Below are 14,920 nucleotides of genomic sequence, written 5' to 3'. Positions count from 1 at the left end.
ATTGTGCACTTTTGGACATCTGTGACCGGCACCAGCCATCTGTTTTGAGTGACTTTCACCACAACATATCCTCCAAGATGATATAGCGAGATCAGCGGCTAACTGTTTTATTGTCGGCGCCATAAGGAGACTATGCAGGCGGACGAGAGAAAGGAGGCTGCAGGCCTGTAACTATACAGTAAGCTTAAACTTCTACAGAGTCTGTATCTCTTTAATGCTAAATCCTGGACATATCCATGTGTACATTGACATTAAAATGCTTTATTATTCTAAATAGTGTTAACACTTTCACAGCTGTTGCTTTGAACACTTTTAAACAATGGAGGCGCAAGCCGGCTGCAGTAAATCATGCTACGAGCGACATCGGATTATAATACTAACTGGTCCATTGCCAAAAAGTAGGCACCTATCCAATTAGAGTTTTTTTTAAAGAAAATTAATTCTATATTTTGCCGGTGGACGGGGATGCTATTGTCTTACATTGAAAGGCTAAGCTAGCTACACAACAACTCCAGCGAACATTGTGAACGTATCATTCACACATTTTTAACTTACTGTTATTACTTACCATTTCATTTTCTCCTCCATTGCCACAAATAATTGTCACTGAGCACGCCATTAAAAGTAGTTTTTTTTTTTTTTAGAAAATCCACATTTTTGTGTAGGTTTGTGGTTGAAGCACGGCTAATCTTTGCGCACATTTGAAGCGACTTCTTCAGAATTTTTTTTTAAAGAAAATTAATTCTATATTTTGCCGGTGGACGGGGATGCTATTGTCTTACATTGAAAAGCTAAGCTAGCTACACAACAACTCCAGCGAACATTGTGAACGTATCATTCACACATTTTTAACTTACTGTTATTACTTATTATTTCATTTTCCTCTCTATTTCCACAAATAATAGTCACTGAGCACGCCATTAAAAGTAGTTTTTTATTTTTATTTTATTTTTTTAGAAAATCCACATTATTGTGTAGGTTTGTGGTTGAAGCACGGCTAATCTTTGCACACATTTGAAGCGACTTCTTCAGAGTTTTTTTTTAAAAGAAAATTAATTCTATATTTTGCCGGTGGACGGGGATGCTATTGTCTTACATTGAAAGGCTAAGCTAGCTACACAACAACTCCAGCGAACATTGTGAACGTATCATTCACACTTTTTTTTTTTTTTTTTTTTTTTGTGTCCTGTCCAGCTTCTCAGGCAAATCATATAGTTGATGTAGATGCCCATGTCGGCTGTTCAGATTTACTTTACAAAAGAGAAGTGTAGGATACTTCTCTTGTTGCCTTATTTGTATTTGACTTTATTAAATGTATTTATATTATCATTTAGTGCAGCCGGGCCGGAGCAGGAGGGGATAGAAAGAGAAAAAAAAAGAAGACAGAGGGGGAAATTGTGGGGACAAGAGGGGGATTAGACAGAGAGACAAAAACAACAACAGCAAACAACAACAACAACAACAACAATAGAGCAACATCAGCAAATATGACATGTACAAATATGATGGTAAAAGTAATAGCAAATAAGCAGTTAGCGAAAAATAAAAAATAATACAGAAATGACAATGAGCATTATTACACTACAAATGGATCGATACAAATACCAATAGAAATAGCGCTATTGATAATGAACAATACCAATAATTTACATTTATTATCAACAATACAGTTGTTTAAATGCAACAATACATATACGTAATGATAACTTGAGATACGAAAGAATGCAGAAAAATGGAGGGGGAGAAAGAGAAGCAACCTATATTAACCTTGTAGATTGTTATAGTCACAATAGGTTAAGCTTTGTCAGTGTGCCATGTGTTACACCCAGTTTACCCTAGGGCAACAACGTTAATATATGTTTGATGAAACGTGATTATGTGCATGAGTGTAAGTATGCATATGTACTAGTATATGTACAGAATGTGTATATGTGTTTGTACAATGAATGTATATGTACAGAATGTGTATATGTGTTTGTACAGTGAATGTATATGTACAGTATGTGTATGTGTATGTTTGTATATTGAATGTGCGTGTGGATGTACGAACATTAGGTAGGTAAATATGTACTGTATTTGTGTATGTATGTGGGAGCGTAGGTACCTATGTACGTATGTGAGCATATGTGAATTTGCATGTACAATACATTCGACTCCCAGAGTGCGTGGGAGCCAGAGCACGGCCCCATCACCCCCGAGAGCCCAACCCACAAACAGGAGGCGTGGTGCCCAGGGAACCAGGGACCACCGCCCCCACGCAGCCAAGCCGGCCAGCGACAGGAACCCCAGAGCCCGACCCACCGTACCGCCCACAAGGGCCAGCAGCAGGCCGCAGACAGACGCACCCGGCAGAGGACAGGGCACGAGAAAAGCAGGGGACAGCCAGACCCCAAGCCAGCGAGAGACCACACCCCACACGGGCAGAAAGGCGAGACGCCCCGCCCGAGGGACCCAGAGACTCCCCGCAACCGGACGGGAAGACCGCCCCCGCCCCACCGGCAACCGGGCCCCCACGAGCCCACCCCCCACCCCCGGAGAGCGCGGCGAGGCCAGCCCCCGGCCACCCCACCCAAACCGGCCGCCGCAGGACCACCCAGGCACAGGGCCACGGGAACCACCCACCCCACCCGCAGGGACCCCAACGATGGAGATGGAACAACCAGCAACCGCCCCGCCGAGCCCCCCCCCTGAGGGAGGGGAAAAATTAAAAAATAATATTAATAAAATATATTTAAAAAAAATAAATAAATAAATTAATTAATTAATTAATTAATTAAAAAAAAAAAAAAAAAAGAATTAAAAGAAGATCACAGACATGCTGACAAACAAGGTCACTACCCCAGCAACTGGCCGACACGCAGCACCTCGGAATATCATTCACACATTTTTAACTTACTGTTATTACTTATTATTTAATTTTCTTCTCTATTTCCACAAATAATAGTCACTGAGCACGCCACTAAAAGTAGTTTTTTTTTTTTTTAGAAAATCCACATTTTTGTGTAGGTTTGTGGTTGAAGCACGGCTAATCTTTGCGCACATTTGAAGCGACTTCTTCAGAGTTTTTTTTTAAAGAAAATGAATTCTATATTTTGCCGGTGGACGGGGATGCTATTGTCTTACATTGAAAGGCTAAGCTAGCTACACAACAACTCCAGCGAACATTGTGAACGTATCATTCACACATTTTTAACTTACTGTTATTACTTACCATTTCATTTTCTCCTCCATTGCCACAAATAATAGTCACTGAGCACGCCATTAAAAGTAGTTTTGTTTTTTTAGAAAATACACATTTTTGTGTAGGTTTGTGGTTGAAGCACGGCTAATCTTTGCGCACATTTGAAGCGACTTCTTCAGAGTTTTTTTTTTTTAAAGAAAATTAATTCTATATTTTGCCGGTGGACGGGGATGCTATTGTCTTACATTGAAAGGCTAAGCTAGCTACACAACAACTCCAGCGAACATTGTGAACGTATCATTCACACATTTTTAACTTACTGTTATTACTTATTATTTCATTTTCTTCTCTATTTCCACAAATAATAGTCACTGAGCACGCCATTAAAAGTAGTTTTGGTTTTTTTAGAAAATCCACATTTTTGTGTAGGTTTGTGGTTGAAGCACGGCTAATCTTTGCACACACTTGAAGCGACTTCTTCAGAGTTTTTTTTTAAAGAAAATTAATTCTATATTTTGCCGGTGGACGGGGATGCTATTGTCTTATATTGAAAGGCTAAGCTAGCTACACAACAACTCCAGCGAACATTGTGAACGTATCATTCACACACTGTTATTACTTACCATTTCATTTTCTCCTCTATTTCCACAAATAATAGTCAATGAGCACGCCATTAAAAGTAGTTGTTTTTTTTAGAAAATCCACATTTTTGTGTAGGTTTGTGGTTGAAGCACGGCTAATCTTTGCGCACATTTGAAGCGACTTCTTCAGAGTTTAAGACTCAGCGCCACAAATCTTTAAAGTTAAAAGTAAGGAACTTTTTACTTCAGATGAGGCTGAAAGTTTGCGTAGGGAGGTGGGTGACATTTAGTCCGAATTGGAAGTGTTTTGTATAGGGATGTCCCGATCCGATATTTGGATCGGATCGGCTGCCGATATTTGCCAAAAAATGCGTATCGGCAAGGCATGGGAAAATGCCGATCCAGATCCAGTTTAAAAGAAACTCCGGTCCGTGTTTTCCAACGCACCGATTTAAATAATACATTCCACTTTTCTGCTGCTCCGTAATTTCCGTTCCGCATTTTCCAGCACACCTTCAACACATCCACAGGTCTGTGGATTCTCATGCAGTTGCTTTTAGCTGCTGGCATTACACGACAGGCTCTTCTCCCTCTTTCCTGTGTCTCCCTCTCACAGACAGCAAGCGCACCTTCTTACACACGTCACATACTGTCACGACATACGTCACATACTGTCACGACATATGTCACATACGTATACGTCCTCCCCGAGCAGAGAGGTAGCAGCATGGCTAACGTTAGCTGTGATGCTAGCTCAGCCGTGCGAGCAACGCTCCCTCTAAGGTGCTCGCCTGTGCAATTGCGCACTGTTTGAGTTTGAGTTTGAGTTTATTTCGAACATGCAAGTATACAACATGATACATCACAATCTCCAGTTTCTCTTTTCAACATGTTCGAAAAGGAGTAGGAAGAAGCAGAGCTTATTTAATCCTACCCCTTTTCTTTTACATAACAGTTGCTAAAACTTTTGTTCACTTCCTGTTCTCAATTTATTCACAATATACTCCATAAGTAATCACAATAAAATAAGTAAATAAATGATAATTGGTGAAGTAAGTTACATTTCAGCATTTAAGTGTCCTCTGCGCATAGCAAATCTATGCCACGCACAAAATCAAATAAAAAAATAAGCGCATAACAATTTTCGACACACGGACACGACAGAGAAAACAGTTTTCGTCATCATTGTTCAAATATTGTAACGTCTGTCGAGACGCTTATCTCCATTCGGGGCCACACGTCCACACCATCAAAATGCAGAGGCAAACATTTCCACATCAACACCGTATGAAAAAGTTAGTGATTTTTTAGTTGTGATTTCCTTCTCTGCATGAAAGTTTAAAAGTAGCATATATTAATGCAGTATGAAGAATACTGTTTTAATGTAGACATGCAAGCCTTGAAAGAAAATTTTGAAAATCAAGACTACATTTCCTGCAAATGGGTGCATTTCTACCCTATATTTTAACTTTAGATTTATTCTCATATCAAACTCTTTTGGCTGTCTTTTTGACACTTACATCCGGCGCCCCCCTCCACACCCTGGATTATAACTAATGTAAATAATTCAATGTGATTATCTTGTGTGATGACTGTATTATGATGATAGTATATATCTGATAGTATATATCTGTATCATGAATCAATTTAAGTGGAGCCCGACTTAAACAAGTTGATAAACTTATTGGGGTGTTACCATTTAGTGGTCAATTGTACGGAATATGTACTTCACTGTGCAACCTACTAATAAAAGTCTCAATCAATCAATCAAAACACATAGAATCATCATACTGCTGTGATTATATGCATCAAGTGTTCATTCAAGGCTAAGGCAAAATATCGAGATATATATTGTGTATCGCAATATGGCCTTAAAATATCGCAATATTAAAAAAAGGCCATATCGCCCAGCCCTAGTTCAATGATGCCATTTCTGTTTGTCATGTATAATTTTGTCTATTTTGTGTTTATCTTTGAATAAACAGGTCAGTTTCTTGTTACCAACCATTGTGTATTATTCAAACTCCCCTAATTCAGCTGGCTAGTTGTTATCAAGAGTACTAAAACCCTTTTCAACATGATTCTGACAACTAAGTAGGCTAAATAACTTTAAACTTTAATACATGCTCGGATAGGCCAGTATCGGTCAGTATCGATATCGGATCGGAAATGCAAAAACAATATCGGTATCGGATCGGAAGTGCAAAAACCTGTAGGTTGCTTCTCTTTCTCCCCCTCCATTTTTCTGCATTCTTTCGTATCTCAAGTTATCATTACGTATATGTATTGTTGCATTTAAACAACTGTATTGTTGATAATAAAGGTAAATTATTGGTATTGTTCATTATCAATAGCGCTATTTCTATTGGTATTTGTATTGATCCATTTGTAGTGTAATAATGCTCATTGTCATTTCTGTATTATTTTTTATTTTTCGCTAACTGCTTATTTGCTATTACTTTTACCATCATATTTGTACATGTCATATTTGCTGATGTTGCTCTATTGTTGTTGTTGTTGTTGTTTGCTGTTGTTGTTTTTGTCTCTCTGTCTAATCCCCCTCTTGTCCCCACAATTTCCCCCTCTGTCTTCTTTTTTTTTCTCTTTCTATCCCCTCCTGCTCCGGCCCGGCTGCACTAAATGATAATATAAATACATTTAATAAAGTCAAATACAAATAAGGCAACAAGAGAAGTATCCTACACTTCTCTTTTGTAAAGTAAATCTGAACAGCCGACATGGGCATCTACATCAACTATATGATTTGCCTGAGAAGCTGGACAGGACACAAAAAAAAAAAAAAAAAAAAAAAAAGTGTGAATGATACGTTCACAATGTTCGCTGGAGTTGTTGTGTAGCTAGCTTAGCCTTTCAATGTAAGACAATAGCATCCCCGTCCACCGGCAAAATATAGAATTAATTTTCTTTTAAAAAAAAACTCTGAAGAAGTCGCTTCAAATGTGTGCAAAGATTAGCCGTGCTTCAACCACAAACCTACACAATAATGTGGATTTTCTAAAAAAAAAAAAAAAAAAAAAAAAAAAAAACTACTTTTAATGGCGTGCTCAGTGACTATTATTTGTGGAAATAGAGAGGAAAATGAAATAATAAGTAATAACAGTAAGTTAAAAATGTGTGAATGATACGTTCACAATGTTCGCTGGAGTTGTTGTGTAGCTAGCTTAGCTTTTCAATGTAAGACAATAGCATCCCCGTCCACCGGCAAAATATAGAATTAATTTTCTTTAAAAAAAAATTCTGAAGAAGTCGCTTCAAATGTGCGCAAAGATTAGCCGTGCTTCAACCACAAACCTACACAAAAATGTGGATTTTCTAAAAAAAAACAACTACTTTTAATGGCGTGCTCAGTGACAATTATTTGTGGCAATGGAGGAGAAAATGAAATGGTAAGTAATAACAGTAAGTTAAAAATGTGTGAATGATACGTTCACAATGTTCGCTGGAGTTGTTGTGTAGCTAGCTTAGCCTTTCAATGTAAGACAATAGCATCCCCGTCCACCGGCAAAATATAGAATTAATTTTCTTTAAAAAAAACTCTAATTGGATAGGTGCCTACTTTTTGGCAATGGACCAGTTAGTATTATAATCCGATGTCGCTCGTAGCATGATTTACTGCAGCCGGCTTGCGCCTCCATTGTTTAAAAGTGTTCAAAGCAACAGCTGTGAAAGTGTTAACACTATTTAGAATAATAAAGCATTTTAATGTCAATGTACACATGGATATGTCCAGGATTTAGCATTAAAGAGATACAGACTGGAAGTGCAAAAACCTGGATCGGGACATCCGTAGTTTTGTACCTCTATTGCATCTGCTGTTGATCAGAGTTGTGGTCGGAAGGCGGTGGGGGTGCCTGTTGTATCGGCAACCCCCGAACCCGATGATGGACACCAGAGGTAAAGGGGCCGTCCACCTGAAGAAGGAGGCCGACCGAGCATGACTCGCTTGTGGGACTCCCGAAGCAGGTACCGACAAGCCAAGCGAGCCGCGGCCTCGGCAGTGGCAGAAGCAAAAACTCGGGTGTGGGAGGAATTAGGGGAGACCATGGAGAAGGATGTTCAGTTGATTCTGGCAAACCATCTGACGCCTCAGGAAGGGAACGCAGAGGCCTGTCCACACTGTGTATTGTGATGGGCGGAAGCCTGCTGACCACAATTGGGGATATAGATGGGCAGTGGAAAAAATACTTCGAAGATGTCCTCAATCCTACAGACACAACCTCCGTGGAGGAGGCAGAGTCTGAGGTCACAAACGCGGACATGTCTATCACTGAAGCCGAGGTCGCTGAGGTAATTAAAAAACTGCCCAGTGACAAGGCACCAGGAGAGGACGAGATTCGCCATAGTACCTCAAGGCTTAGAATGTTGTGGGACATAGCGTGGAAGTCTGGGGCAAGTACCTCTGCATTGGCAGACCGGTGTGGTGGTGCCCCTTTTCAAGAAGGAGGAGCGGAGGGTGTGTTCCAATTATAGAGGAATCACACTTTTCAGCCTCTCAGGGAAATTGTATTCCAGGGTGCTGGAGAGAAGAGTCGGGCCGTTAGTCGAGCTTGGATTCAGGAGGAACAAAGTGGTTTACGTCTTGGTCGTGGAACACAGGACCACATTTATATCCTCGCTAAGGTATTGAAAGGGGCATGGGAGTTTGCTCAACCTGTCCACATGTGTTTTGTGGATTTGGAGAAGGAAGTTGATCGTGTCGCAGTGTCCTGTGGGGGGTGCTCCAGGAGTACGGGGTCCTGGTGGCTACTGGCCATTCGGTCCCTGTACAATCTGGGCAGGAGTCTGGTTCGCTTTGCCGGGAGTAAGTCAGACATGTTCACAGTGGACGCTGGACTCCGCCAGGGCAGCAATTTGTCACCGGTCCTATTCATTATTTTAGGGAGAACATTTCTAGGCGCAGTCAGGGTGTTGAGGGTTTCCAGTTTGGTGGCCAGAGGATTGCATCTCTGCTTTTTGCAGATGGTATATATGTCCCGCGATGATGTTACGTTATCGATGGGAAAATGCATTTTTAGACAATATGATTTGCCTGAGCGACTAGGAGACACCCAGAGTAACAAGCAGTAGGAAATGGATTAGAAAGGACAGATTTAAAAAACTTAACTCGGGACTTCCCGCAGGCCGGATTTAGGACGCTGGCGGACCGGATCCGGCCCATGGGCCGCAGCTTGGGGACCCCTGATCTAGACCATTAAAATTGATTAAATAATTGTAGTCACTATTACGGGGATGGCGTGGCACGGTTGGGAGAGTGGCCGTGCCAGCAACCTGAGGGTTCCTGGTTCGATCCCCACCTACTACCAACCTCGTCACGTCCGTTGTGTCCTTGAGCAAGACACTTCACCCTTGCTCCTGATGGGTCGTGGTTAGGGCCTTGCATGGCAGCTCCCGCCATCAGTGTGTGAATGTGTGTGTGAATGGGTGAATGTGGAAATAGTGTCAAAGCGCTGAGTACCTTGAAGGTAGAAAAGCGCTATACAAGTATAACCCATTTACTATTACACTACTTTATTTTAAAATAGTAATGCTGGCTGAGCCAATCAGAGGCCACAATGCTGAACAGTGTGCTCTGATGGGTTGGTCTCATTTAATGGCTAATAAAGTTAAAGTTAAAGCACCACTGATAGTCACACACACACTAGGTGTGGTGAAATTACTCTCTGTGTTTGACCCATCCCCTTGTTCCACCCCCTGGGAGGTGAGGGGAGCAGTGAGCAGCAGCGGTGGCCGCGCTCGGGAATCATTTTGGTGATTTAACCCCCAATTCCAACCCTTGATGCTACCACTGTAAAATTAATAGTTTTACTTTATTTAGGCATTTTTATGCTTATAAAATGCATAAATTAGATTACACCAAAAATATGTGGAATATGCTTGAAAAAAACCAACAACAATTGCATAATTTAAACAAATAAATACAGTTTGAGGTAAATATAAGTGCATGCTGAACAACAGGTAGCATTGTAACTCCTAAACATGAGGCCATTCTAGCCAATCAGAAGCAACTGCACAGGGAAAAAATGTCAACAACAACATTGTAATCTAAACGGTGACACCTGTTACATACACAATTGTATCGACCATCCTTATTTTGTGTAACGTCACCGTTTCCTTGCACATGTCAAGCTGCTTGCATACAGGAGCATGCTGGTTCTGTAGTGGTGCCGTGCTGATGTGACAATTACTGTACACCGTCTGCTGTGATTAAGGCTTTTACACAAGATGGAAAAAAACAAAAGTTTACAGTCTACTAGCTTTTTGGTTGTTTTATCGCCACAGCTGAGATGCTGACCAGACTTTTAACATCATCTAGACGGGGATGAAGCAGTGAGCATCAAAGAAAATGGCGTCTTTTCAAATTCTGGTTCATGAAGATACGCCAACAAAAGTGTTTGTCACAAACCACAGTGGTCTATTGCAGGGGTGTCAAACTCAAATACAGAGTGGGCCAAAATTTAAAACTGAACAAAGCCGCCGGCCAAGGTTGAACAAATTAACCTTTTAATAGGGACCCAAACAAGTTTTGCATTGAATATTGAACAAGCAAGGCTTATATAACTTTATAATGACATGCAAAATCGAGTTTCAAATAATAATAATAATAATAATTTAGAAAAAAATCAATGGCATATCAAATACAATTTAAATAAAAATAGAATGCCTCTTTTCTATTTGCAGCCTTCTGAGGTAAATATCAACATTGACTTTTTCCACAGGCTAATAAATTTGAAAATAAAATAACAATGAATAAAACAACCATTCAGGACTTTAAACTGCTCAGTTTGCAACACACTGATCTAATCTGATGTGCCCAAGCCAGATACCTGCCATCTTTTCTTGGATGCTAGTTCATTATTGCCGGGGCTCAGGCTTTGAGCTGAGGCAACCTTCATAATCGAACGAAGGTGTTCATCAGTCATTATATCTCGTCCACCCGGACCACAGTCTTGGGGGCGTGCCTTAAAGGCACTGCCTTTAACGTACTCTACGAGCTATCGTCATGTCCGCTTATCAGCCATTCTAACATCGTTCAGACCCAGTCACAAGATATGTGTCAACACTGTTAGAAATATACGCCACACTGTGAATCCACACCAAACAAGAATGACAAACATTTCGGGAGAACATCCGCACCGTAACACAACATAAACACAAAAGAACAAATACCCAGAATCCTTTTCAGCACTAACTCTTCCGGGACGCTACAAAATACACCCCCGCTACCACCAAACCCCCCCCCACACACACACACCTTGTAGCGTCCCGGAAGAGTTAGTGCTGCAAAGGGTTCTGTGTATTTGTTCTGTTGTGTTTATGTTGTGTTACGGTGCGGATGTTCTCCCGAAATGTGTGTTTGGTGTGGATTCACAGTGTGGTGTATATTTCTAACAGTGTTAAAGTTTTTTATTTGGTTACCCTCAGTGTAACCTGTATCGCTGTTGATGAAGTATGCGTTGCATTCAATTGTGTGTGCGGGCAGAAGCTGCACATGTTATGAGACTGGGCCAGCACTCGGACTGGCGGAAAAGCAGACGCGACGATTTTCGGGAGGGGCGCTGAAGTTTGGAAGACTCCCGGGAGGGTTGGTAAGTATTAGAATTAGCGGTGAAACCGCGGCACTGCCGCAATATATAATCGGCGGGCCAGCTTTAGTGTTAATTTGATATCGCCTCAAGGGCCAAGTGAAATTACACGGCGGGCCAAGTTTGGTCCGCGGGCCAGAGTTTGACACCCATGGTCTATTGGATAAGGCACTGGCCTCCTAACTGAAGGTTAGAGTCCCATCTGGGGGTGTGTGTGTGTGTTTTGATCAATCCCCTCAGGGGGGTGATAAGCATGGCCAACAATCACCACAGCAGGGGTCCTATATTGCTGTATGTCTCTCTCCACATAAGAAAATCACTGCAATATGTATTATATAACAGGTGATTATGATGACACCCAGCATTATAACTGCCCAAACACCACCTCTTACTGCCATCTAGCAGCCATACAGAAAACTACAGTCACAGACCACAATATTAGGTACACTGGCACAATGTGATGACATTAATATAGAAGAGTTACTCATGTATTATATGCCTTCAAAAAGTAAATGCGTATATAAACCAGACGAATATTTGACAGCAGCCAGATGCACTGCAGTTTCAAAATCATTGTATTACAGCATAACTCAAAATTAATCAAAGAATTTCAGGGAATACATTTATGATTACAGAAGCAAATACAAAAAAAAAAATGTATTCAACGAAAGTCTTGAAAAGCAAAATTACACCGATAAAGTTTAAATATTACGAGAACGAAGAGGTAAAATACTTTAATGAGAGTACCGTATTTTTCGGACTATAAGTCACAGTTTTTTTAATAGTTTGGCCGGGGGTGCGATTTATACTCTGGAGCGACTTATGTGTGAAATTATTAACACATTACCGTAAAATATCAAATAATATTATTTAGCTCATTCACGTAAGAGACTAGACGTATAAGATTTCATGGGATTTAGCGATTAGGAGTGACAGATTGTTTGGTAAACGTATAGCATGTTCTATATGTTATAGTTATTTGAATGACTCATACCATAATATGTTACGTTAACATACCAGTTGGTTATTTATGCCTCATATAACGTACACTTATTCAGCCTGTTGTTTACTATTCTTTATTTATTTTAAATTGCCTTTCAAATGTCTATTCTTGGTGTTGGCTTTCATCAAATAAATTTCCCCAACAAATGCGACTTATGCTCCAGTGCGACTTATATGTTTTTTTCCTTCTTTATTATACATTTTTGGCCGGTGCGACTTACACTCCGAAAAATACGGTAAATAGCATACCTTTGTAATAGGCAAATATGAAATATAATAAAAAATAAAGTAAAAAATGAGAAAATATGTATATTTTTAATCGTACTAACAAAGTTAGGATGTCTTAATAATAAAATAAACTGTATGGTAATTAAGTGTTACAATAATTTTTTTTTATTTTTTTTTTTAAGTTCTACTTGCTAGAATAAGGATGTGTTAAAAATGAGAATATGTAATTTAGGAATAGAATCCTAAAAAGTTGTAACTTTACTCAAACAAATGTATAATTTTACAAAAAAAAGTTGTACTTTTACTGGAATAAAGTCAATACTACAAGCAAAAAAGTCAATTTTACCAAGATAAAGTCGACATTTTAAAATGAGAAAAATTCTAATACAACTAAAACAATGAAAAAAGTTGTAACATTAATTAAAAATTCATAATTTACAATTGTATCTTTAGGACAATAGAGTCATATATTAACAATGACAAAAGTTGCAATTACCAAAAAGTAATGATTTTTCATTTGGAAAAAGTAGTAATTTTCATGAAAAACTTAATTTGTTGTAATTTTACCAATAGTCATTTTGCATGGGAAAAGCTGTAATTGTACTCAAATTAACTCATAATTTTAGGAAGCTGACATGCCAGGTGATCCGTTCTTTTCATTGCATTCCCATGAGGGATATGAACCCCTGATTCAAAGTCATCCAGCATATTTAGTGAATCAACGGAGAAGGCAACACATTATGGAAATCCCAAAGATTGTTTGGATTCATTCACATGCAGTAAGATGCATTTGAAGACTGAAGCATACAGGACTAAATATGAGCATGCATTCTTCTGAAGGCGATGAGGAACATGCCACAATGAATGCAAGTTATGAGAGTGCGTGTCATGCATGATGAGGGTATCATGGATGCAAGAAGGGCTCTTGTCAATGCAGTTAGTCATCAGTCAAGTGTTGAAGGGGCTGGTGAGAAGGATAATGATTGGACGGCAGACATTGATTTAAGTCATGTACCTACCCAGAAAGAGCCTCTTAGGGATTCTGACCTCCTCCTCAATGTCTGTCGCTACAGACGAAAAATAAACGCAACAAGTGAGGAAAAAAGAAAGGCAGAAGAGGGGGGAAAAAGAGAGCTTGGTTGGGCTTTAGAGTCCATCTTATTTGAACTTGGCTGTGATGTACGTTAATCTAGCAAAGCGACGTCATAAAAACAAAAGTATTAATACGAGGTGTAGGGCTGGTTCACTTCAAAAAGTGGAAAATTCCTAAAAAAATAAACTTACAAAAATCATATGAAATCAGTGACAATAGGTATGCCGTAATGTGAAACACATACTAGTAAGGAAAATAGTACATTACTGTATATATTTTAAAAATATATTTTTTTTTATAAAACAATAAATTAAATAAATGCACATTTGAAAAATACATTTAAATTAAACCTACAGTAATGGACACTTTCTATTGATTTTAGTCGAATAATTATTAGTGTTATTATTTTTTTATGGAAACATTTGCATGTTTACTCATACCTTTTTTATCGCGCTGATTGGTTTTGCTCCTGACTGCGAATAATAATAATTTAAAAAAACTGTTAACGAACTTCTAAATAAGTTTTTTTTAACATTATTAGAACATTCTAGACATGAAATAGAATACCTTTACACTATTTTAATCCAGTATAATATTGCTGCCAAAGACTGAGCCAATCAGTGGCCATGATACTAAATAGTGTATTCTGATTGGTTTGGTCTCATCTGGTGGCCAATACTACTGTAGTATTGATATTTTTGGTTTATTTAGTCATTTTCATAGTTGAAAATATTTAAATTAGGGCAAAACAATTTTAGAATTTGCTTTTATAATTTTTTTTTAATATCCTAAATAAATCCGCAATGTGGTGAAGGACGACTGTAATTGCGAAGAAGTGCAAAACAAGATGTGCTCCCCGATCAAAACCGAATAATTATGGCTGCATGCACACACCCCCGCTCTCATGTGCGCTCAATGGTAGTGGTCCTACGAAAACTATGTCTGCATGTTTAAAGTTATGGGCCCTCCAGGTAGGGCAGATTTGATACATTTTTATTAGTAACCCTTGTGCGAATTTAAGATTGACCATACAAGTGTCATAGGGTATCTGCCAACAATAAATGAATATATGTTTTACTTTCAATGCTTAAAATCTTTCAACAACTTCAGATCTATCTATTTCTTTATTATATGTTACGGGTTTTTATGTTTGATAGCCTTTTTGTAAAACAAAATAATTTTTTTAAAGTAGTAAAATGCAATTTATGCAATATTTCAAAAAAAAAAAAAA

The 14,920-nt window shown here is 39.0% G+C and overlaps 1 protein-coding gene across 2 annotated transcripts in view; it reads right to left on the bottom strand.

Moving 5' to 3' along the window:
- The window catches only part of slc66a2 (solute carrier family 66 member 2), an 87,178-nt gene that overhangs the window by 55,838 nt on the left and 16,420 nt on the right, over nt 1-14,920 (bottom strand). The window contains exon 3 of one of the 2 annotated variants that reach the window (XM_061930734.2): nt 13,616-13,663. The exons of the other annotated variant lie outside the window; for it this stretch is intronic. Coding sequence (XP_061786718.1) covers nt 13,616-13,663 — 48 coding nt within the window. The remainder of the gene's footprint in view (nt 1-13,615; nt 13,664-14,920) is intronic. 2 annotated transcript variants of the gene reach the window in all.

The sequence above is a fragment of the Nerophis lumbriciformis genome, linkage group LG37 (assembly GCF_033978685.3).
Source record: "Nerophis lumbriciformis linkage group LG37, RoL_Nlum_v2.1, whole genome shotgun sequence".
In the NCBI taxonomy this organism is placed as follows: domain Eukaryota; kingdom Metazoa; phylum Chordata; class Actinopteri; order Syngnathiformes; family Syngnathidae; genus Nerophis; species Nerophis lumbriciformis.
This window is presented reverse-complemented; position numbering and strand designations above follow the sequence as displayed.